At 45.8% G+C, this 23,343-nt stretch overlaps 1 protein-coding gene across 1 annotated transcript in view; it reads right to left on the bottom strand.

Annotated features, from left to right (window-relative positions):
- The window catches only part of LOC126235744 (G-protein coupled receptor Mth2-like), a 144,742-nt gene that overhangs the window by 39,230 nt on the left and 82,169 nt on the right, over positions 1 to 23,343 (bottom strand). The window contains exons 3-4 of the mRNA XM_049944533.1: positions 17,117 to 17,302; positions 552 to 630 (exon numbers count right to left, since the gene is read on the bottom strand). Coding sequence (XP_049800490.1) covers positions 552 to 630; positions 17,117 to 17,302 — 265 coding nt within the window. The remainder of the gene's footprint in view (positions 1 to 551; positions 631 to 17,116; positions 17,303 to 23,343) is intronic.

Genomic DNA, 23,343 nt, shown 5'->3' with positions numbered 1-23,343 from the left:
TTTTCAGGCTTCCTCTAAGCTGTTATTGATACCTTTAGTGTATTACCTTTGTATGACTGCTGACTGCCGGTGTAGCTGGAGATTTGCGCTGCTTCAATTGATCATGAAAATTAAAGGAAGGGAGGAGACGAAATCTGGCAGCGACACACATTCGACGGATACATCGTCTTCCAAAATGCTCCATTGTCTGGCGATCAGAAAAACAAATCACCTCTCTTTCTCATTTGGACCAAACTCTGGTGCTGATTATTTTATTCCACCTACAGAACTCGAGCCGGTTACCTCAGTGTTGAGTGCCAATGGACTAATGTGCTTTAACGACCTATCTAGGTTGCGGTCAAAGGAACGACTTTTCCGTTGGCAGAGACCGCAACCCAAAAGTGCCGGCAACAATAGACAGACAAGAGAAAGGGGCTCGCCGTGGAGAAACTGAAGCCAGGCTCTTAAGGCTGGCTCAAGCTTTCGCCGTAAGGAAAACGTTTACTTCTAATAATTGTGGTAATGTACGTGATGCATGTGTGTATTATGTACTTTTTAGAGCAGATACTTACATCACGTGCCACGTGGTGTCTAAGGCGAGGATGGTGAGCCAACTGAAGCTGGCCAGAAACGAGAACTGGATCAGGAACGCTGCAAAAATCAGAGAGGAAACAGAATTAGTAAGGTTGTCGTAACAATGAGGTACTTTTAATTTCAAAGGTAAACTGTAGTTAATGTACAGGGTGATTCAAAAAGAATACCACAACTTTAGGAATTTAAAACTCTGCAACGACAAAAGGCAGAGCTAAGCACTATCTGTCGGCGAATTAAGGGAGCTATAAAGTTTCATTTAGTTGTACATTTGTTCGCTTGAGACGCTGTTGACTAGGCGTCAGATGAATCTTTCGTTTCAAAGATTGTGTTTAGTGATGAAGCAACTTTCCACACTAATGGGAAAGTCAACCGTCACAATGTCTGTATATGGGGCACTGAGAATCCGCGGGAAGCATCTCAGTATGAACGTGACTCGCCTAAGGTGAACGTTTTCTGTGCCATTTCAGCCAATAAAGATTTTGGTCCCTTTTTCTTCGAAGGTGCTACTGCAACTGGACTAAGTATCTGGAGATGTTAGAGAATTGGCTGTTCCCTCAGCTCGAACAAGAAGCACAACAATTCATATTTCAGCAGGATGGAGCGCCACCACATTGGCACTTATCTGTCCGTAACTACCTGAACGTCAACCACCCGAGGCAATGGATCGGCCGCCAGGCAGCCCGTGACAGAGCACTTCATCACTGGCCTCCAAGAAGCCCTGATCTTACCCCCTGCGATTTTTTCTTATGGGAGTATGTTAAGGATATGGTGTTTCGGCCACCTCTCCCAGCCACCATTGATGATTTGAAACGAGAAATAACAGCAGCTATCCAAACTGTTGCGTCTGATATGCTACAGAGTGTGTGGAACGAGTTGGAGTATCGGGTTGATATTGCTCGTGTGTCTGGAGGGGGCCATATTGAACATCTCTGAACTTGTTTTTGAGTGAAAAAAAAAAACCTTTTTAAATACTCTTTGTAATGATGTATAACAGAAGGTTATATTATGTTTCTTTCATTAAATACACATTTTTAAAGTTGTGGTATTCTTTTTGAATCACCCTGTATTATAGAGTTTCTTTTAGTCACAGGTAGGCCTTTGATTCATCAAATTCAGTTTATTAGCTCGTTTCAGTATCTTGTAACGCAGCTTCCCAAGTATTTTTGGAATGTGGAAATCAGTCCTCGCTAGTATTGATTTACATAGTATGTTGTGCACTGAATAGGACACCTATGAAATATATTCGTTTAATTTATCCATCGAAGAGATTTTAAATGACACGTCCAACACACACACACACACACACACACACACACACACACACACACACACACACACACACACGATTATCTTGCCGCAGATTATTACACCCATTTTTGTCTGACTGCGTCAACACACACGATCGTCAGCTCGTGGGAACAAAGGTAAGGAAACTGCTGCGTCGGCATCGCCAGCAGCTGGCGCCCCGTCCTTTGACTTTTGCCTGTGAAGAACGTCTCGTACGTAATGTCAGTCAGCTGACCTCATACAGGAATATATGCAACACAAATCTGCAGTATTTGAAAGTGTTCGATAATTGTTGCTATCACTGTGTAACGAACGCTCTGCACGCTTCGTACCAACTCTGAACTGCTCAGAACGGTACTTAGCGAATGAACACACAATTTTATTTTACCATCTTAGGCTACATTTTCATGTTGGATGGCACCAGAAAGTAAGTATTGCTGACCGAAGTTACCTTTGCTCTGAAATTGCAAGAACAGAAACACATTCAGAAACTACTGGACAGGCCTGACTCATCTGGCACATTATAAGCCAAACTTTTTTAACAGAGCTTTTCGTAGGTGATTGTCTACCGTAGTTAAATAATATGGAAAAAGCATTTGTTACAGTCATCTTCAAAGAGGGAAAACATTGTACATCAATGGATCAACCATACATTTCCTCCATATATGAGACACACAAAAGTAGAACATATGCAGTTAACACAGCGCACATAAACAAGCTATGCCCTGGCACAGTTAATGAAGTGCACATTTGGTGATTACTCCATATTTAATAACTGATACACGTCATTGAAAATCGAAACCGGTAGAGAATAAACGTGAACTTATGTAGCTGATGGCACAAATATGCTTTGTCCAAAATAAATTTCGCTACCCTTGATATAGTTACAAAAGGCCAACACGATACTTTAGAAGACTGGGATCACTGTACTGAAGTTAAATGTTCTGCAAGAAACCTATCATTTCTCTGTTTTTGTCGCTGGGGCCTCTAATAGTTTCAGAACCAGATTTTGTTGAGTCCGTCCTATTTTTTTTTTTTTTTTTTTTTGTGTGTGACCTGCTGTAATAGATTCCCTTTGCAGTTCTCTCACGCTATTCGCAGAAATGATGGGGGGGGGGGGGGAGAGCGGGCGTGGATGCGCTTATCTTTGACTCTAGAGATAAGGGTCATCAGATGTTCATGTTCTCACAGTGGTAATCCTGACCACCCTCCAACAGAGGGGCCAACGTGGATGGAAGAGGCTGTGTGTCACCAAACCTGTTCTCGGCGAGAGTATACCGGTGATATCATTGAAATGCCATTACACGCTGTCTGTATAAAATGAGGAGAAACAAATGTGGTAGTTCATTTAGCGAAGGCTTAATCGGATGGCGCGTTTCAATTCGGTAAATATAAGCCTTCGGGAATGGCCAATGGGGGAAACCTGCTATAGAGATGGCAGCCGCACCTCCGCCGCAGGGACAATAGTATCTACCGTGCTATTGCTCGCCAAGGATAGAGCGAGTGTTACCTGTGTGTATCGTGGAGCGGTATTGTGAAACGGGAAGGCAGAATTACCCACGCGCTAATGTACGAGTACGACAGTCTAGGGAAAGCCACGCACAGCAAAGGTAAGCCATCCACGGTAATGTTAGCGATGGATCCTATGCGATGCCTGGAGTAGTTACGGGGCCTTGACGGCTCCTGAAACTCAGGGTGTTTGTGAAGTGCTGAAAAACGCTCCAGTCTGAGCACAGAAAGGTGAATGTGTTTCTCTATGTAGCACTGGTAGAGAAATGGGGAACCAGTTGCCTCAATCCTCATTTCGCGTTCCTCACCAAAGATTTTTGGCATGTGAACATATTCACTCTCTTAACACAGAACGTTCTAAATAGTTTTACCCAGTCTAGTGAAGCTTGCATACTCAGCATATCCCTCTCCCTGCATTGTCTATAAGTCTCTACTGTCTCCTTTTTCTCCCACTGCATTTTCTCCTGCGTTTCTCCCGTTGTCTTTATCACTTTCTCTCGCTCTTCCTTACCAAAGTCTCTTGCTCTGCCACTTTCACTGTGGCCCAATGGCATTGTTTTATCTCATTGTTTCTCTCTCCCATTCCACTGTCTATCTCCCTTACACTCTGCTGCCTCTCTCTTTTTGCCTCTCCACACATGTCTTCGCGGATACTCTGCTAGTGTTTTTGACCTCTAGACCGGGAAACTTCAGCACTGTCATAGGGATGGGGAAAGTGGGCAAATTTTTTCGTGCTTAAGTTCGCCAGGCTATGTGGCCCAGCACGCCCCCCCCCCCCCCTCACCCTCCTCATGCCAATGTATGTTCACTCGCATCTCATTCATTTCCACTGTCTCCTCTCTGTATTGCTCCCACTGCTACTATAGTCATCTCTCTCTCTCTCTCTCTCTCTCTCTCTCTCTCTGGTGGTGTGGGCGGCGAGTGGAGAGTGCGGCGAGACTCTGTAGAGACACTGAGCAATCAGCACGAAGAGAAAGGCTGGGTGCTCTCCCTGGGGTAATGGAAAGCGGATTCTACGTAGCGGAAGGTGAGGTGTCAGTGGAATTCTCTGTAGTTATTTTACGGGTGGGAGGAAGGACTTATGTAGGGTAGAAGACTGGAGGACCCGTAAAGACATTACACTTCATTTTGAGTGAAGGTGTAGAGCCGGATATTTTTTAAATTTATACTGGTGTGTCCTGTTTAATACTTGATCTTTTCTGTTTATGTTATTCACTCATTTTGTGCAGTCGCAGTATTCTCGAGCGTGCGCCGTACGCTTTGTACTGAGTAGAATTAAAGTAACACTTTCCTGCCCACTTACATTTATACTAACTAGATTAGCGCCCGCTGTTTTACTCTTAGACTGTATGGGCTGCGGTGATTTTTGTCTTTATTTAATGTAATTTTTATGTTGTTCACGAATTGGAACACCTAAGTGTTTCACGCTAACCCATGTAAGCAAGGACTTTTTCGAATGTACTTCTGACCAAAAAGCGATTCTGGTAGCTGGAGTCCAAAGTTTTTTTTTAATCATGCTTGTTGCGTTCTTGTGGAGTCATTTCCACAGCAACTTTCATCCCCTAGCAAATATCTCTTTATATCTAACTGAGGAGAGAAATCTGATCTTCAGAAATTTAGCTTTAGATTTTTTAAATGTAACAATACTTTCTTAAAAATTTTCATATCCTATTGCACTCCCTTAGGGGCTGAATTTCCAGAAACACGTACTTTTTTAAAATTTCTAATCGAGAAGTCAAATACCAGTTGTCATAGATGTAGACTTAAAAATCATTTAGTAGATTTTAGTAATGATTTTCAAAAAAGCTTTCACCCACTATTTAGCCCCATAGGACTAAATTTTCAAAAATGCTTAGTCACTTATTTCTTTATTTCTGACCGAGAAACAGAATACCAATATCGTAGGTCTTGCTTCAAAATTGCCTGAATAGCAACAGTTTTTCGAAACAATGCCTCATCCCCCATTTCACCCCGTTAGGGTTGGAATCTTGAAAAATTCCTTCTTAAAGGACGCCTACAGTGCTGGAGATTACTGTACCAACAGCACATTAATGCGCACTATCGACTGAACAGTCTTTTTCTCGAACGAAGACTTCTTGTCTAGAACCACAGTTTGTCTTAGATTCGTCTAGACACGTGGCAATGCAGTGGAAGTCAGCAGCACTGTGGAGTCTTGGAGTGGTCCTCTGTAACGTCTAGCAGGAGACACTTGCCGTCTGCTTCCTTTACTTCAAGTAGGTAACCGTTGTGAGCGCGTCATAAGTGTGTTGTTTGCTCAGCATAAGGGCGCGGAATGGAAGTGAACGGAAACTATAATTTAATAGCTCCCGGTACACAGTCTATGTCCCTAAAATAGGACTACAGAAGAAGTAAGGCTTCCCTTTCCCGTCTGACCGATTACCACCCACCACCTATACTCAGCTCAATTAGCAGAACAGACACAGAAACACAAGAAAAACAGCTAAAGTAATGCCTACGTCTACCCTAACTGAGGAATTAAAGTCTCATCGGAGCACACAGCAAGGTACTCGGGAACCATAGAAACCGCTTTTCATCCCGGCGCCCTCATGCAACTTATTACTAACAAAGAAAGGCCTAACATGAATCCAGTTAAGTTGGTAAGATCAGGATAAAAATCTAGGCCAACACACCACAGCTATCTACCCTTACAACAGCACGTCACTATATGTGAGTGGAACACAGTACCCGGACCACTTCGAACTGAAACCACTCCCCCTCCCCCCCCCTCCGGCTACAAAAAAGGGAAAACTTCCCAACAATTGTGAGGCCAATATCGCTAAATAATAAGAGGCGCACCATCAAATTTTCATCTGCAGCGGAGCCTAGGTCATTTATAGACGAGGGTTGGAACTTAAATAGTGGCAACTATTTATTCACCACCGATACAAAAGAGTTACATGTTTGCATCTATTATTGTCCTTCAAAGTAGTCACCAGCGTTAAGTAGAACCCGATGCCAGCGATGTGGAAGGCGTAGTATACCGTTAGTAGAGCCTGTTCTGTTGCTGGTGCGAATCGAGCGGTCTAAAGTTATGGTGATTCTCCTGCACGACTGTGATGGTGTTATCCTAACGCATTAGGTTCCTCCTCGGCAGACTGTCAATGCACAGTATTACTGTTCGTTTTTGGAGCATCACCTGAGAACAGCTTTGCGAAAGAAGCGGGGACACTTTCTGCGCAACCCACCCATCATTTTGCACGACCATGCGCAGCGCATACAGCGCAAGCTGTGGCTGCTCTGTTCGGTCGATGTGTGTGATGTCCTTAGGTTAGGTATAAGTAGTTCTAAGTTCTAGGGGACTGATGACCTCGGGTGTTAAGTCAGAGCCATTTTTTTTCGGTCGATGGGATTGGGAAGTACTGTATCATCCACCATACTCCCCGGACTTAAGTCCTTGCGAATTTGATTTGATTCTTAAGATGAAGGAACCACTTCGTGCCATTCGCTTCAGAACTGTTCCAGAGATTCGACAGGCAGTAGACCGCTCCATTCGCACCATCAACAGAACAAACTCTGCTAACGGTATACTACGCCTACCACATCGCAGGCAACGGATTGTGTACAACACTGGTGACTACTTTGAAGGACATTAACAGATGCAACATTTAACTCTTTTGCATCCGTTTTGAACAAATAGTTGCCACTATTTAAGTCACAACCCTCTTACACTGTGAAAAGTAATGGTCGTGTAATATTCCCCACGGACGCCACCGACGTTGTTTTTGCGTCTGAATACTTTTCTCCGTTCAGAATGATTTTCTATGTTCTGCTTGCTAGGAACTCTTCGATCACAAAATGGTTCTGATATTCCGTTCGCTCGCAATTTGTTCATTATGCGGCAGCGCGGAACGGTATCTAATGTCTCCCGGAGGACAAGGAACACAGCATCTATCTGGGTGCCAGTATGTGTTGTTTTCCAGACCACTTTGACGAAAAGAGCGGTTTGGGTTTCCACGAGCGTTGTTTTCGGAACCCCTGTTCGTTCCTAATGAGATTTTCGGTCTCCAGAGATGTCGTAATACACGAGTATAAAATATGTTAGAGAATTATACATTAGACCGACATCAGATATTTAGGTCTATAGTTTTGTTCGACGACCCTTCTCGGAAACAGGGATGAACTTCGCTTTTTTCCAATCAGGAACACTTCGCTCCCCCAAGGACCTATGGTACAATGCTGCTAGAAGAGAGGCTAGTTCTTCCGCATACTCTGCAGCACATAAGTGGTACCTCGTGAGGTCCAGCCGCCTTCCATTTGTTTAGCGATTTCAGCTGCTTTCTTATCCTATGATCAACTATTTGGAAGTCACTTGTTTTGTCATTGGTGCGACGATTTAAAGGAGGTACTTCAATGCAATCTCCCTCTGGGAAACAGTTCTGGAAAAATACGTTTACTGTTTTGGCCTTTTCTGTGTCGTCCTCCGTTTCACTGCCATTACGATCCGTGTCTGGATAGATGGCTTCGATCCGCTTATTGATTTAACGTAAGATGAAAACTTCTTTGCATTTTCTATCAAGTCAGTAGACAGAATTTTACCTTTAATTTATTTAACGCTTCACTCATGGCTCTCCCTACGCCAATTTTGAATCCGTTTAACTTCTGTTTGTTTATGATGCTTTAGCTACATTTGAACTTGCAGTGAAGCTGTTTTCGAAACAGTTTCCTAACATGGCTATCTAATCACGGCGGCTACTTTCCAGCCCTCACAATTTTGGTCGGCACATACCTATCTAAATCGTATTGTACAATGATCTTTAACTTTGTTCATTGATACTCAACGTTTGTAGTGCTGGAGATGAAATTTTCGCGCTGTCCGCTCATGTAATCTGGAATTGTTTCCTGTCGCTCTTGCTAAGCAGAAACATCTACCTGCCTTTCTTTGTGTTACTGTTTACAACCGTATTCAGTGATGCTGTAACGGCCTTGTGATCGCTGATTCCCTGTCCAACGTCAACTGAGACGGAAGTTGGAGTTTGTCACTAGCAAGTTTAAGCTGTTGTCTTCACGAATCCATTCCGTAATTAAGTGCTGAAGATAATTTTCAGATAAAGCACTTAGAACAATATCTCCTGATTCTCTGTCCCTACCACTCTTCAATAGCTGGTACGATAACATCTCCACCTAAAACTAACATTACAAGGAAATTTACGCGAAATGTTCTCCCAGTTTCCGCTGAACTGTTCCGCCACTATTGTTGCTGAGGCAGAGTGTCTATAATAGCCTCCGGTGAGATGTTTGATCCGTCTTTAACACTTTTTTCACCCATTCGGAAGCTGTACCAATCTCACTAACATGCTATCTTATTTTTTTATGCCTATGAACACGCCACCACCAGCATTCAACCTGTCTTTGCGATATATTTTCAGTGCTACTGACATGTACTTTCAGCTAGCTTTCCGTCTCTAGTACTTACCGTTTGTAAGCGAGATTAGCTCCGGTACCTTTACACAGACGCTTCTGTAGTAAATTAGTACTATGTTAATATTTTCTTTCTTCGATCTACTGTGATGAATGCTACCGTGGACTCGGAGGACATCTTTTCGGACCTGTGGAGGTATTTCTCTATCCGAAAAACCTCAGACGTGCACGCCTCACGTAATACGCTACTAGGATGTCTTCCTGCGTGTAGTGCACACCTGGCTTATTAATGGGAACCCTAAAATTTACGTCCGATACCGTCGCAGAATCGTCTGAGCGTCTAGTTTAGACTTTTCACCGCTCGAAACCAGATGACCACGGTCGGTTCTGGGAACGATGTTGCAAAACGATAGCTCTGCTTCCACCATGTGAGTGTAAATGCCTTCACCAAATGCGTCAGCCGCCTGTAGGGATCGGGAAGGGCCTCTGAACCCAGGCGGCAGGCGTCATTCGTGCCTGCGTGAGCCACGATTTGCAGCCAAGTGCACCTAGTGCACTCAATCGCTGCCGGCAGAGACATCTCCACATCTCGGACGAGACCCCCTGGCAAGCAGAGTGGATACTGGGTTCCTTTACCGATCTTCCCTTGTTTGACTGAGGAGCTTCATTGTTCGCCTAACACTGAAGCTCCCAATGACAAGCTGTCCCACCCTCTGCGGTTGTCCGAACCTCTCTCACGAAGATCGGTCGCAGCCCCATCGGCTGAGGCGTCCTATAATGGCTCAGACAAACTTTCAGCAGCGGAGAATACCTCTGACCTGTTTGTAAGACTTAAGGGGACAACTGTGGGCCGGTACCTACTTTCGCCTTGAGATTCACAATCTACCATAGTTCGCCAGTCACCATCGGGTAAGTGTCGGCTGGTCCGGATGTGTCAATCTGAAGACGCAACAGCATCGAGGAACCAAGGCGGCTCTATAAGCTCCTAGGGTGCCAATGCATTCGCCACGGCTGCCCCAACGCCACTGTAGCCCAGGTCGCCAGTCTGAAGCCAGTCGACTTTGGCCAACACAGCTTCCAGCTGTTTCCGGGCGTTGGCCAATTTCTCCTGCATCCGCACACAACGGACGTAGTCGCTCTTCATCTTTAATCAGTTACTGTTTGAACCACGGGAAATGTAACCCTACCCCAGGAAAATTAACTCACTTAACACAAATCAACGAAAAATGCGTATCTTCTTACAGTAAAAATAAATAGCACTATTAAAAACTGCTAAATAATCAGATGCATTCATTTATACTCGAATACCACTAAACTAAACGATGTACAAAATCTGAGTACAACGGATAAGCTGCCGGTGGCTCCGATTTGCTAGGAGGTTGGATAGCGCAGTCTCATTTCTAAATAATTAATATGTATACCTATATTAGTACTGAAGTCTCTCTGATATCTCAGAAAAGTCAAGTTACTCAGCTTTACAATCTCACTGTACAGTGAACGTAAATTAGCGTAATGCTATGTAACTTCAGCACATCATCGAATTCCGTTTCAGGGTAGGTAGGTTACGCTTCAGTAAAATTGACTGTCTTTGGGTGGCAGACTCATTGACATTAGACTAAAAGTTGTTGGTAGTGAGTATTCACTGATGTGAAGTGGGAACAGTATCTTTTGGTGCCATGGTCAACCGAAACAAAAAGATGGAGATTAGATTTGAGAGGCATGACAGAATTGTCAGCAAAAGCGGGTCTATTGCGTAGCGCACATCTAGGTCGCTACACAACAATCCCTCAGAAGACACACTTCTCTCCTGCTACTGAAAGGAGTCTACTTGTGACAGATAGTGCGCGCTTTTATCTGTTAGTGAGGTCTCGAAGCGGCAAGGAACGAAAAAATATTCTCAAAGTTAACTGATATAAAAAAGAAAACCATCTGGAGTCCTGCTCTCACAGTCACGATTTTAGCTGCAATTGAACAACAGGAGAATCAAGGAGACGCATTAGTTAATACTGTCAACCCGTATTGGGCTGGAGTGGCGTTCAGATCTGTCCATTCTACGGAAATATCAGCAAAACTAGGTAATGTAAATTACCCACTGGCAAATGCCACGATGATTCCCCAAAGAAAGCATTGAACCAGCGCATCGTGTCTAATGGTCTCTACGCCAAAGAAGAGGAAGTGTAGACTTATATCTTCTTTCTGGAAACTCTGCATTACTTCAGCTGAAGATCTCTCTGGGTTCCGATTAAAATGAGCAAAGACAGCACGCTAATAATCGGGAGATCCTGCATTTTTGAACTGTCATTCTATCTTGTTTATTAGGTTTAAAAAGAACGCTCAGAACATAGTAACAGTAAACACTGTTTACCTGAAAATATCAATACGTAACAAGACAAACACTAAAAACAACTATTAAGTAGTCCAGGATTTGATCGTCACGGAAGCAACACTGAAAGCAACAGATGAAATTTAGTTGACAATTTTCCTTAAACTTTTTCTTTTTCTTTAGGTGAACCAGGCCATTAGAACCAAAACACTAACAAATGGATAAAGGGAAGACATGGACTGACGTCACTGGAAGACCGATTGACTGGTCTACGCTTTCTTGGAAAAATATTACTCGAGATTTCAGCGAAGGATGGAAAGCTATTGACTTTTCATACCAACACACTACCGCGTGGCTTTAAGGACAATGCAGAGTCCTAGCAACGTATGAACTTTGCCAAAAAGTAAGATGTTAGTGGATGTTATTTAGTGTTACGTCCATTGGATCCAAAGATCACGGGTTCCACACCTATGAACGATGGCTTTAAAAGTGTAGCCTATTTTTATGGATGAGTGTAGAATGGGATGGGAAGGACAAACTCTGGGCAGATATGTGACTTTATTCTCTGTAACAGAACTGAGGAGACGGCCGATCTTGAAACCGCCTACCCAATATATTGCGACCAGTATCATTTGCAGTATCTCTTCTACACACTGAGAAGAGGCATTAAATTTAGCTCAGGACTTTAGCGAAAACTGATAACTATAAACTTCCTCACTTTCTTGTTTTCATTTGCTGACAAAATTACTAATAAATTTTGTTACATCGCCACGTTTCAGAAGAAAGGGGAGAGAGAGAGAGGGAGGATAAGCGTAAGCGTAAGCCATTTACCATGAGGCTCAGCCGACGCATTGCTTGAAAGATGCTATGACTTTTCCACGTGCTTCTTGAATATAATAGAAATTCCTGCTAGACCTAATGGAGTCCATTGTCGTTCAAAGCATGTGCTGCAATCAAGATTTATTTTAAATGTCTTCATTCAGTGCAGGAACAGGTTTGTTCTCTAAGCCCTCTCCATCCACTAAGGTTTAACAAAAATAAAATCACCACAAGGCTCCTTAACTCTGTGGTAATTGACAGTTCAAGATCTTTGGCTTCCATATCCTTATTCTGTAAAAAATTCGTTCCGTCACTTTTCTGTTTTAAACCTTAGCCTACTTTTTTGTGACATCTACGTTTACCTCTGAGCTCTCTACGATATGATTATCTTTCTGTATCCAAATAACTGGAGATAATTATTGGAACACAGATGTGTTTGGGAGTCGTTGGTCCCAAACGTAGGCGTAGCTATGGACACGGATTAACCATGGTAGTAAGTTGGGTCAGAGAGAACGGCACAGATAGTTAACTTGTCCAACCTGACCTTAAATAACCTTCCCTGAGACGCCCACTTCTCACCTAGGGAAATTGTTTTCTTTTTTGTTAGACCATTAGACTGTTATTCTGATTTGGGCAGAAGAGAGAGTGCTAATGTCTAACAAACGACCGCAAATAATGTATAAAGTATGTCCCCTGTCCAGTGCTGCTTTTAACCAAGGAATGGTGTAAAAATCTGGCAGAAAGGTAGCACACGTCTGAATGATGCCCATCATTCAGATTTAACGGGAAAAAACAGTTTAAGAAGATGGCAGTATGAGTAAGAAAGGAAATTTATAAGATACTTCAAAGTAACACGGTAGAATTTATACGATACTCTTTTCCCCTTGCATGAATGACATCGGGAGCAGTATAGATATGACATACGCCGAGAGAACAATGGCAAATAAACTTGGACGTGACCTTCTGAAGAAAGTCATAAACAGTGTTTCATAAGCACCGGCGTCTTAAGTGTGTAGACCGAGCGACTATAGTTCGTACTACTGTGAGTAGTAATTCCTTCACGATAAATTTAAGTGCAGAGCATTAAGGGATTGAAAGCAACTTTATCGATTTAATAGCGATCTATAGATCGAAGCCCTTCAAAGAAAACTAATACTGCAGTTTCGAGTTCGTTATTTAATTATGACGAAATTTCGCCTCAGGTATACTTTTAATTTACATTTGTATGTGTTATATCCTTAACTGGTTCAGTAACAACCTTTCAGTTTACTCAGACTTAAGATCACCACCAATGGCCAGCTAGCTGACGCGCTACGTATGTCTTCCTTAGAACCTAATAACGCTGAGAGCGTAGGCTACTGGGAATACAAGAGGGGGAAAAATGGAAAAGCTGATCCGTTTTCGGTAGAGGTTATGGGCTGGACTTATTATTTCCAACTGCCACTGTAAAATATTTTGTGGATACTACATAAATCATTTTCCATTGACACAGCAAAAGCAAAGGTAGGCAAAAGCAAAGGCAGGCAAAAGGAAAGGCAGGCAAAAGGAAAGGCAGGCAAAAGGAAAGGCAGGCAAAAGGAAAGGCAGGCAAAAGGAAAGGCAGGCAAAAGGAAAGGCAGGCAAAAGGATAATGTCTTTACAACTGCGCCACCTCACTGTGTTGACACTAAAGTTGGCCTTCCTGACACCCTCCTGCTACTTCTGGGATCTGTGTTGATGATAATAAGTGGTACCTTACTTTTTACCATTTATTTTCAATATTAGTCTACTAAGTTTCCTCATTTTATTAAATCGAAGTTTTCACACAGTATGAGGAAGCGTCCGTAATGGACATAATTCAGTTTATGTATTTACGTTCCATATTACTGGGGAGATGGTTGGTTGTTTGGGGAAGGAGACCAGACAGCGTGGTCATCGGTCTCAACGGTTTAGGGAAGGAAGTCGGCCGTGCCCTTTCAGGGGAACCATCCCGGCATTTGCCTGGAGTGATTTAGGAAAATCACGGAAAACCTATATCAGGATGGCCGGACGCGGGATTGAACCGTCGTCCTCCCGAATACGAGTCCAGTGTCTAACCACTGCGCCACCTCGCTCGGTATATTGGGGAGACATTTTGTATTGGCGTCGTGGAAAGCAAATAATGAATAAATTGTTTTCGGTCTTCAGTTCGGCCTAATTCGTAGATACACTACCTGGTCTGAATTATCCAGGCATCTATTAGTGGATGCTAATGTAACGCGTGACTGACCACTCTTCGCTTTTATGATGGCGGCAGCGGGACCATGGATTGGATTCATTGAAAAGCAATCGCCATAAGCATTAAGGCGTTTTTCCCACTGGTAGGCGAGACGATCAGTTCCTGCTCTCTAGAAAACTGTCGGCCGCTGACGGAGCCACAACCGCTCCCATTTTTACACTTCCTCGTACGACTGAAACCGACGCCCGTGTCTGGTTTCCTTCAGGACACCAAGTCGCTTAAGCGTAGCTTTCGTCTGATTGGCAGCATGAGGGCGTGGGTTATCGTGCAGCAGGATGATTCCGTCCGACAGCACCCCGACAGCCCAAGGACAGAGGGCAAAGGGCAAAGCCAACAATTGAAACGTATCACATTACCCCCACCGAAGAAATCCAGAGCTGTTCGCAGAAGTTCCGGTAAGTCATGATAAACTCCTTCGACTACAGGGTCCTCTATTCGTAGAGTTCTTCGACTGTGGAATGCGCAGCGCTATGAAGACACTTTGCAGTATCTGCGACTCGCCATGAAGTCAAAACGCCAAGGAATGCTGTTTGACGGAATCTTCCTCGTGCAGGAGTCTATTAGTGAAAACCATATCAAAATCTGTACAGCAGTTCCTGAGATTAGCCTTCACATACATACAGGAACGCGATAGGGGCTTGTTATAAACGTCGCACAGCTCTCCTGCTGTCTGCATCTGACAGAAGAACTGTAAGTCGTGCAGTAAGTGGCGACGGCTGTATTAGAGTCAGCTGCTGCGTGTACTGTCAAAGTGCGCAAGACCAGTTCAAGCGCACTACCGGTATGTTTAATAAACACAACTTGCGTGGATGAAGTTTGAAGTGGCATGTGGTCGGAGCGCACAACAATGTTTCCTTCTGGCACTGCATCCCATCATCCTTCATGACAATGCACGATGCCACACGACGAAGCACGTGCAGGAATTCCTGCGTACGCGGGGAGGAGAGATACCGAAACATCCACCGGATTCATCCGATATGAGTCTGTGCGATTACGACTTGTTTGCCAAAATGGAGGCACCTTTTCGTGGCACTAGCTACAACACAAGAGAAGAGACCTACAGTGCCACAGCGCAGTCCCCCCGAGATAACGAGTTGGATGCTCTGGCGGTGTACGACATCTTTCATCTCTATGGAGGGAGGTAATCGAGATTTAGGATGACTGTTACGCTGAGGGCATGTTATACAGTGAACGTCTCTCAGTGACGTCTGGTATGAATCATAGCGTTGTTGCCACTACTTATTTTCCACCCCATGTACGGGGTGAAAAGTATTTAAACCGACAAACTCTGGGAGGTTGTAGGGGACATCAAAACAAATTTTTCCCTAATGTCATTTTTTCCTACCAGGATTATTTAAACCGGTCGAGGCCGTATTACGCTCTTCAGTTGTAGGCAACTGCTGTCCACCAGTGTAGTAGTGCATTGTCTCTGTTTACTAATGGAGCGATACACCTGGAGTGAGTACACTGATATGGTTGGTGCGTGTTACGTAGCGCACCACAACGGACGAGCTGCACAGCGGGTTTATCAACAACAATATCCTAATCGCCGTATCCTGCATCATACGACCTTTGCTGCTGTGTACCAACGTCTGCGTGAGACCGGATCATTAAGCAGATTACCTGGACAGGGACGCCGTCGCACGGTAAGAACGCTGCAATTTGAGGAAGCTGTCTTGCAGCTTGTGGAGCAGGATCCTTCAATCAGCACTCGTGCAATTGCACGTAACATGGGGACGAATCAGATGAATGTAAGAACAGTCCTTCGAGAGCAATTGTTAAGTCCATTTCACTTACAGCGTGTCCACAACCTGGAACCAGTTGATTATCCACCCAGAGCACAGTTTTCGCAGTGGCACCTGGAACAGTGTGAAATGCATCCTACATTTCCATCCTCTGTGTTTACCGATGAAGCAACGTTCGGGCGTGATGGAGTCTTCAAAATGCACAAACCGCATGTTTGGAGTGAGAATAACCCATATGCCACAGTTACTAGCGCTTATCAAGTGCGGTTCTTCGGGTCGGTGTTGTTGGGGACTGTTTAATTGGGCCGTATCTGCTACGTAGGTCATTAAATGGCAGGCACTATTACAATATTCTCGCCAGAGCATTGCCAGAATTGCTGGAACATGTCCCACTCCCTACAAGACAACGCATGTGGTTCCAACATGACGGAGCGCCGGCACATTTCAGTCGTCGTGTGCGTCGATTCCTGGACCGACGGTTCCCAGAAACGTGGATTGGCAGAGGTGGTCCTGTACCATGGCCTGCTCGATCCCCAGATATGTCCCCTCTGGACTTTGTGTAGGGAGAGATGCGGAACCTTGTTTACCCAACTCCTGTTGCATCAGAAGAGGATCTGGTTGCCCGGATAGTAGCAGCAGCAGCAATAATTCAGGATACTCCTGGGGTTTTTCCCGTGTCAGACAGAACATGATCCGACGGTGTAACCTTTGTTTACGTGTCAATGGAGTCATTTTTGAAAATCTACTGTAATTGAAATTGGGTTGTGTTAATGTGTTGTCTCTTGGTCATAAAAAAAAATGGAAAAGTGTTTGTTGGTTTAATTGATTTTCCGCTAGAGAAATCTTCCTCTACCAGTTTAAATACTCCTCGTAGGAAAACACGACATTAGGAAAAAATATTTGTTTTGATGTCCCCTACAACCTCCTAGAGTTTGTCGGTTTAAATACTTTTCACCCTGTATATCACTTGTATCCGACAACAGACCCAAGTAACGAGTCTTCCGTTCAATGAGCAGCGGCAGAGACTGGCGAGTCGAGTCTCTCCGAGACTATGGAGGTGGTGAGTTGAGAGATGAACTCACGGGACCCTCTGGCAAATTTAAAGCGAGTTTACGGTGCTCATTTCTGATCTCTGGCGACCAGAGATCAGTCTGGTTGTTAACGGCTGTTTGAAGAAGCTGCCTGGTCTCGGTACAACCCCGCTGAGGCGAGCAGAGGACTCACCGAAAGCGATGCAGGCGCCGCTGACGATGCGGTCTCCGGCCAGCTGCGTGATGGACAGCGCGACGTAGGCGACGGCCAGGCAGAGCGCGTGGCTGGCCAGCGACTTGCCGTGCAGGTCGCGCAGCTCCGGGAACCACAGGTACACCCACGCCGTCGCCACCAGGAACGGCACCGACACCAGCAGGCCTGCGGCAGGAGGGACCGCGTTCCTTCAGGAGCTGAGTCAGAATTCGAATCAAGAACAGCTGCCAACATGTCACGTAGAAGTAGATATCCTCGAAGTAGTGAAGCAACGTAAACCACTCGACAAAAGCAAGTCTTCCGGTCCAAACTATATACCACTTAGGTTCCTTTCAGAGTGTTGATACAATAGCTCCATACTTAATCATATACAACCGTTCAAGAAAGGTACTAGGAGTGATCCTCCATATTAAAAGCTCATATCATTAACTTCAATATGCACCAGGATTTTGGAACATATACTGCGCTAGAACATTATGAGCTACCGCGAACGAAACTGTCTATTGACACACACTTCACACGGATTTAGAAAACATCGTACATGTTAAACGCAACTAGCTTTTTATTCACACGAAGTGTTGAGTGCTATTGACAAGGGATTTCAAATTGATTCCGTATTTCTAGACTTCCACAAGGCTTTCGACACTGTACCACACAGGCGGCTGGTAGTGAAATTGCGTGCTTATGGAATATAGCTTCAATTATGCGACTGGGTTCGCGATTTCCTGTCAGCGGGGTCACAGTTCATAGTAACTGACGGAAACTCATCGAGTAAGACTGAAGTGATTTCTGGTGTTCCTCAAGGTAGTGTTATAGGCCCTCCGCTGTTCCTCATCTATATAAACGATTTAGAAGACAATTTGAGAAGCCGTATTAGGTTGTTTGCAGATGCGCTGTCGTTTATCGACTAGAAAACTCATTAGAAGATCAAAACAAATTGCGAAACTATTTAGAAAAGATATCTGTATAGTGCGAAAATTGGCAATTCACCATAAATAACGAAAAGTCTGACGTCATCCACATGAGTGCTAAAAGGAATCCATTAAACTTCGGTTACACGATAAGTCAACTCTAAAGGCCGCATATTCAACTAAATACCTAGGAATTATAGTTACGAACAACTTAAGTTGAAAGGAACACACAGTAAATGTTGTGGGGAAGGCTAACCAAAGACTGCGATTTATTGGCAGGACATTTACAAAATGTAACAGATCTACTAGAGAGACTGCCTCACTACGTTTGTCCGTCCTCTTTCAGAATACAACTGCACTATGGGTTGGTTGGTTGTTTGAGGTTTAAGGGACCAAACAGCAAGGTCATCAGTCCATTGTTTCAAATATGCTCCATTCCGCTAATGGGACATCTGAGGAAAGTCAGAACAATAAAACGGAAAAAGATAAAAACGTAAAAGGGCAGTCATGTTGTCATTGGTAAAAACAAAATGAGGGAAGTCGGCAAGAGAACGAACCCAACGCTATGCTGAAGCAGCATAGGCAAGACCACCTGTGACTTAAAAGGTGCAACCGCTAGAATGTAGAAATACGTATGGGAAAAAGGAGACTAACCAGTCCATAAAAATAATGGGTAAAAACAGAGTAAAAGGGGAAGAAAAGAGGATCTCGGTCAGGGAGGTGAATCGGGAATCTCCAAACACGGCTTACAGTGGGAGACACCCAAACACTCACCGCCCTGCCCCAACACCAGAGAGAGATTAAAAACCTTTAAACTGAGAATAAAAACCACTTTTCCGGAGGAAACCAAGAACCAGAGAGACCATCCGGGAATCGTCAGCCAACATTAAAGGTAAAGTGTGGGGGAGTCGTACTTAGCACGCAGAGCCAAAAGAAGGGGGGCATTCATCCAAAATGTGGGCTACTGACTGGAAGGCTCCACAACCACAAAGTAGGGGTGGCTCATCACGCAAAAGAAAACCATGGGTCAGCCTGGTATGGCCAATGCGGAGACAACACAGTGTGGTCGAGTCCTTTCGGGAGAGGGGAAAGGAAGAACACCACGGGCCTGGTGTCACCTTAATCGCTCGAAGTTTATTAGACAGGGGAGTAGCCTCCCAAGAATTGGCCCATGACTGTGCGAAGTGCGATTTGACGTGAAGCCGTAAATCCGCTGCAGGAGGGGTTACAGAAAATGGGGGGTAAATGACTGCTCCCCCAGCCAAACGATCAGCGAGCTCATTACCCGGGATACCCACACGGCCAGCGACCCAAAGGAAGTCAATGGAACAAGCAGCACGGTGAATATCAGCGAGATGGTCATGGATGGCAGACCAAGGGATGGCGCGAAAAAACACCGGTCAATAGCAAAAACGCCACTCATCGAGTCCGTACATAACAAAACGCGGTTGTGTTGGGACTGTTTAATAAAGGTAAGGGCCTGGGAAATTGCCACCAATTCCGCAGCAAACACCCCACATGTAGGTGGCAGCAGATGATTTTCCGCTCCAACAGAGGACGTGAAGGCATACCCAACATGATCAGCAGATTTAGAGCCATCAGTGTAAAAAACAACAGCATCCCGAAACTCCCATAAAATTTGGCGGAAAAAGGAACGGAACACCACCGGGGGGATAGAATCTTTCGGACCTCGGCGGAGATCCATCCGAATTCGAGGCCGAGGAACTAACCAAGGAGGGGTGGAGGGGAGGGAGCGAGGAAGACAGGACAAAGAAGGAAGCTGAAAATCACGGCAAAGAGACGCAAGGCGGAGCCCAACCGGTAAACCCGCCCGAGGGCGGGAGTCGGGTGGGCGACGTCCATGGTCTGGGAACAGGATAGAATAGGAAGGATGAGTGGGAGAGGAACGGATAGTGAGTGCATAAGACACCAGAAGCTGGGACCGCCGAACAGAAAGCGGGGGGATCCCAGCTTCAACCAGGAGACAACAGGGCTAGTAGGGAAGGCACCGGTGGCCAAACTGATACCACGGTGGTGGACTGGATCCAGCACGTGCAGTGTGGAAGGAGCAGCTGAACCATAAACTTGACAACCATAGTCCAAACGAGACAGAACTAGAGCACGATAAAGACGGAGGAGGGAACGGTCCGCACCCCAAGAGGAGTGGGCAAGGAAGCGAAGGACATTGAGTTTACGGAAACATCCTACCTTCAGGAGTCTGATATGTGGCAGCCAAGTGAGCTTGTTGTCGAAAAGAAGACCCAGGAAACGAAACTGTGGGACCACAGGCAATCGTTGTGCAGCAAGATAGAGCTCTGGATCAGGGTGGATCGTAGTACGGCGACAGAAGTGGACCACCCGCGATTTTAAAGGAGAGAATTGAAACCCGTGTGAGAGGGTCCATGCAGAGGCACGCCGTATAGCTACCTGGAGCTGCCGTTCTGCAGATGCCATCGAGGAGGAACTAACCCAAATGCAGAAATCATCCACATACAGGGCAGGGGCGACCAAGGGACCGACAGAGGCCACAAGTCCATCGATAGCAATGAGGAAAAGAAGGACACTCAAGACAGAACCCTGTGGGATGCCCGTCTCCTGGGTCTGGAGAACTAAAAGCAGTACCAACTCGAACTCTGAATGACCGACGGATCAGGAACTGGCGGATGAAAATCGGGAGTGGGCCTCGAAGACCCCACTGATGAAGGGTAAGTAAGATGTGATGGCGCCAGGCCGTGTCATAGGCCTTGCGAAGGTCAAAAAACACTGCAACCAAATGGCGGCGCTGGGAAAAAGCCTGCCGAACTGCGGATTCCAAGCGAATTAAATGATCGATTGGAGACCGTCCCTCTCGAAAGCCACACTGGTAAGGGGACAATAGATCCCGAGATTCGAGGACCCAATTGAGCCGACGGGCTACCATCCGTTCAAGTAACTTACAAACAACATTGGTCAAACTAATTGGCCGATAGCTGTCAACAGATAGGGGGTTCTTACCAGGCTTAAGGACAGGAACCACAATGCTATCCCTCCACTGAGAAGGGACGTCACCCTGGAGCCAGATACGGTTAAACACCCGAAGAAGATGTTGCCGTTGTGGAGCACTGAGATGTTGAAGCAGTTGTTTATGAATGGAATCTGGGCCAGGGGCCGTATCATGAGAAGAAGATAGAGCAGAAAGAAATTCCCATTCAGTAAAAGGTTCGTTGTAAGATTCTGACTCACAAGTGGTGAAACATAAGGTGGAAGCTTCAGCCCGCTGTTTTTGATGAAGGAAAGCAGCTGGATAGGAGGCTGACGCTGATGCCACTGCAAAATTGGTCACAAGATGTTCTGCAAGAACTAATGGGTCCGTACAAATGCCATCTGGGAGGTGAAGGCCTGGGAGGGTGGACTGCCGATGGCAACCTTGGAGAGAGCGAAGTGTAGCCCATACCCGTGACAGAGGGACAGTAGAACCAAGGGAAGAAACGAATCGTTCCCAACATATCCGCTTGCTCTGTTTGATTAAGTAACGGGCTTTAGCGCGGAGGCGTTTAAAGGTAGTAAGGCTGGCTACGGATGGGTGCCTCTTAAAGTGTTGCAAAGCTCGACGGCGATCACGGATGGCAATGGCCGTACTCCACCATGGGACTTGCCGGCGACGAAATGGTCCAGATGAGCGCGGGACAGCAAGGCTAGCAGCGCGAACAATCGCGTCAGACACGTCACGTAGGACGTCATCAATACAACCCGACAAAGAGGGAGAAAACACGACCTGTGCAGTGTATAGAGGCCAATCGGCGCGTTGGAAAGACCAACGAGGTAACCTGTCCACCGGGGAGCGGGAAGGGAGCGAGATAATCAACGGGAAATGGTCACTATCACAAAGGTCGTCGTGTGGCGACCAGTGTAATGAAGGGAGGAGAGAGGGAGAAGAAAGAGAAAGATCAATGGCAGAAAAGGTACCATGACCGGCACTGAAATGAGTAGGGGAGCCATCATTAAGAAGGCACAGGTCGTGGTCTGCAATAAAATGGAAAGGCACTGCCCCACAAGGGATGAGGAGCATTAAAATCCCCAAGGAGGAGGAGGAAGGGAGGAGGAAGTTGCTGAAGAAGAGCAGTTAAGGCAGCAGGTGCGAGAGTCCTGTCAGGAGGGAGATAAAGATTGCAAACTGTGACCGCAGAGTCTAAGTGGACCCTAACAGCAACCGCTCCCAATGTAGTTTGAAGAGGAATCCACGTGCTAGCAATGTCTGTACGGACCAACGTACAAACGCCACCAGAAGCCCGCAGGGGACCGACCCGATTTCGACAGAAAACACGGAACCCACGGAGGGTCGGGGAGTGATCATCAGTAAAATGAGATTCCTGGAGAACCACACAAGCTGCAGAGTAGGACGAAAGAAGGGATTTCAATTCCGGAAGGTGACGATAGTATCCATTACAATTCCATTGGAGAACCACAGAACGATTGTTTAAATGGGGGCTGAACACGCTAAATCCAGTCATACCTCCGGGTCCCCACCCGTCACCGACAAGGAGGGGGCGACATCCATGAACGACAGGTCAGAATCCCGTTGTGAAGTCGGGGAAGGGACCTCCGGTGACACCAGAGGCTCTTTGTCCCGGGACTTATGTTTCTTCTTCTTTTCAGGCTGAGATCGAGGAGGGCTGTGTGGCATAAAGGAGCCAGCTGCAGCAAGATCAGGAACAGAAAGAGACTGGGCGACCGGGGGCCGACAGACCGCGGCTCTTGCGGTCGGCGCGCGGCAGCAGACCTTTGGCCTGGAAGGTGCCGGGAAGGGGCATCCTGGGAGAGGCACCCTTGACCGGCAGACGCCGAAGGAGTGGGACACTTCTCCGGCTGGGGAGGGGGAGCAGCGCCCAGAAGAGAAGGTGTGGGAGCCGCAGGGGAGGGGGGAGGAGAGGGGTCCGGGATGGGGGTAAGAAAGGGGGAGGAAGGGGTGAAGATGTAACCAAGGCGTAACTAGATGTCATGGACACAAGGTGAAGTCGTGTATATTTCTTACGGGCCTCTGTGTAGGTTAAACGATCGAGCGACTTATACCCCTGTATCTTTTTTCCTTCTTATATCTGGGCAATCTGGTGAACGTGGAGGATGACTACCATGACAATTTACACACACAGGAGGGGGAACACAGGGACTCTCCTCATGGAATGGACGTCCACAGTGACCACAGAGAGGGGCCTGTGAACAGCGGGAAGACATTTGTCCAAAACGCAAGCACTTAAAACACCTCATAGGAGGTGGGATGTACGGCTTCACATCACATCGATAGACCATAATCTTAAC

This window comes from Schistocerca nitens, chromosome 1 (assembly GCF_023898315.1).
Source record: "Schistocerca nitens isolate TAMUIC-IGC-003100 chromosome 1, iqSchNite1.1, whole genome shotgun sequence".
Taxonomy (NCBI): domain Eukaryota; kingdom Metazoa; phylum Arthropoda; class Insecta; order Orthoptera; family Acrididae; genus Schistocerca; species Schistocerca nitens.
This window is presented reverse-complemented; position numbering and strand designations above follow the sequence as displayed.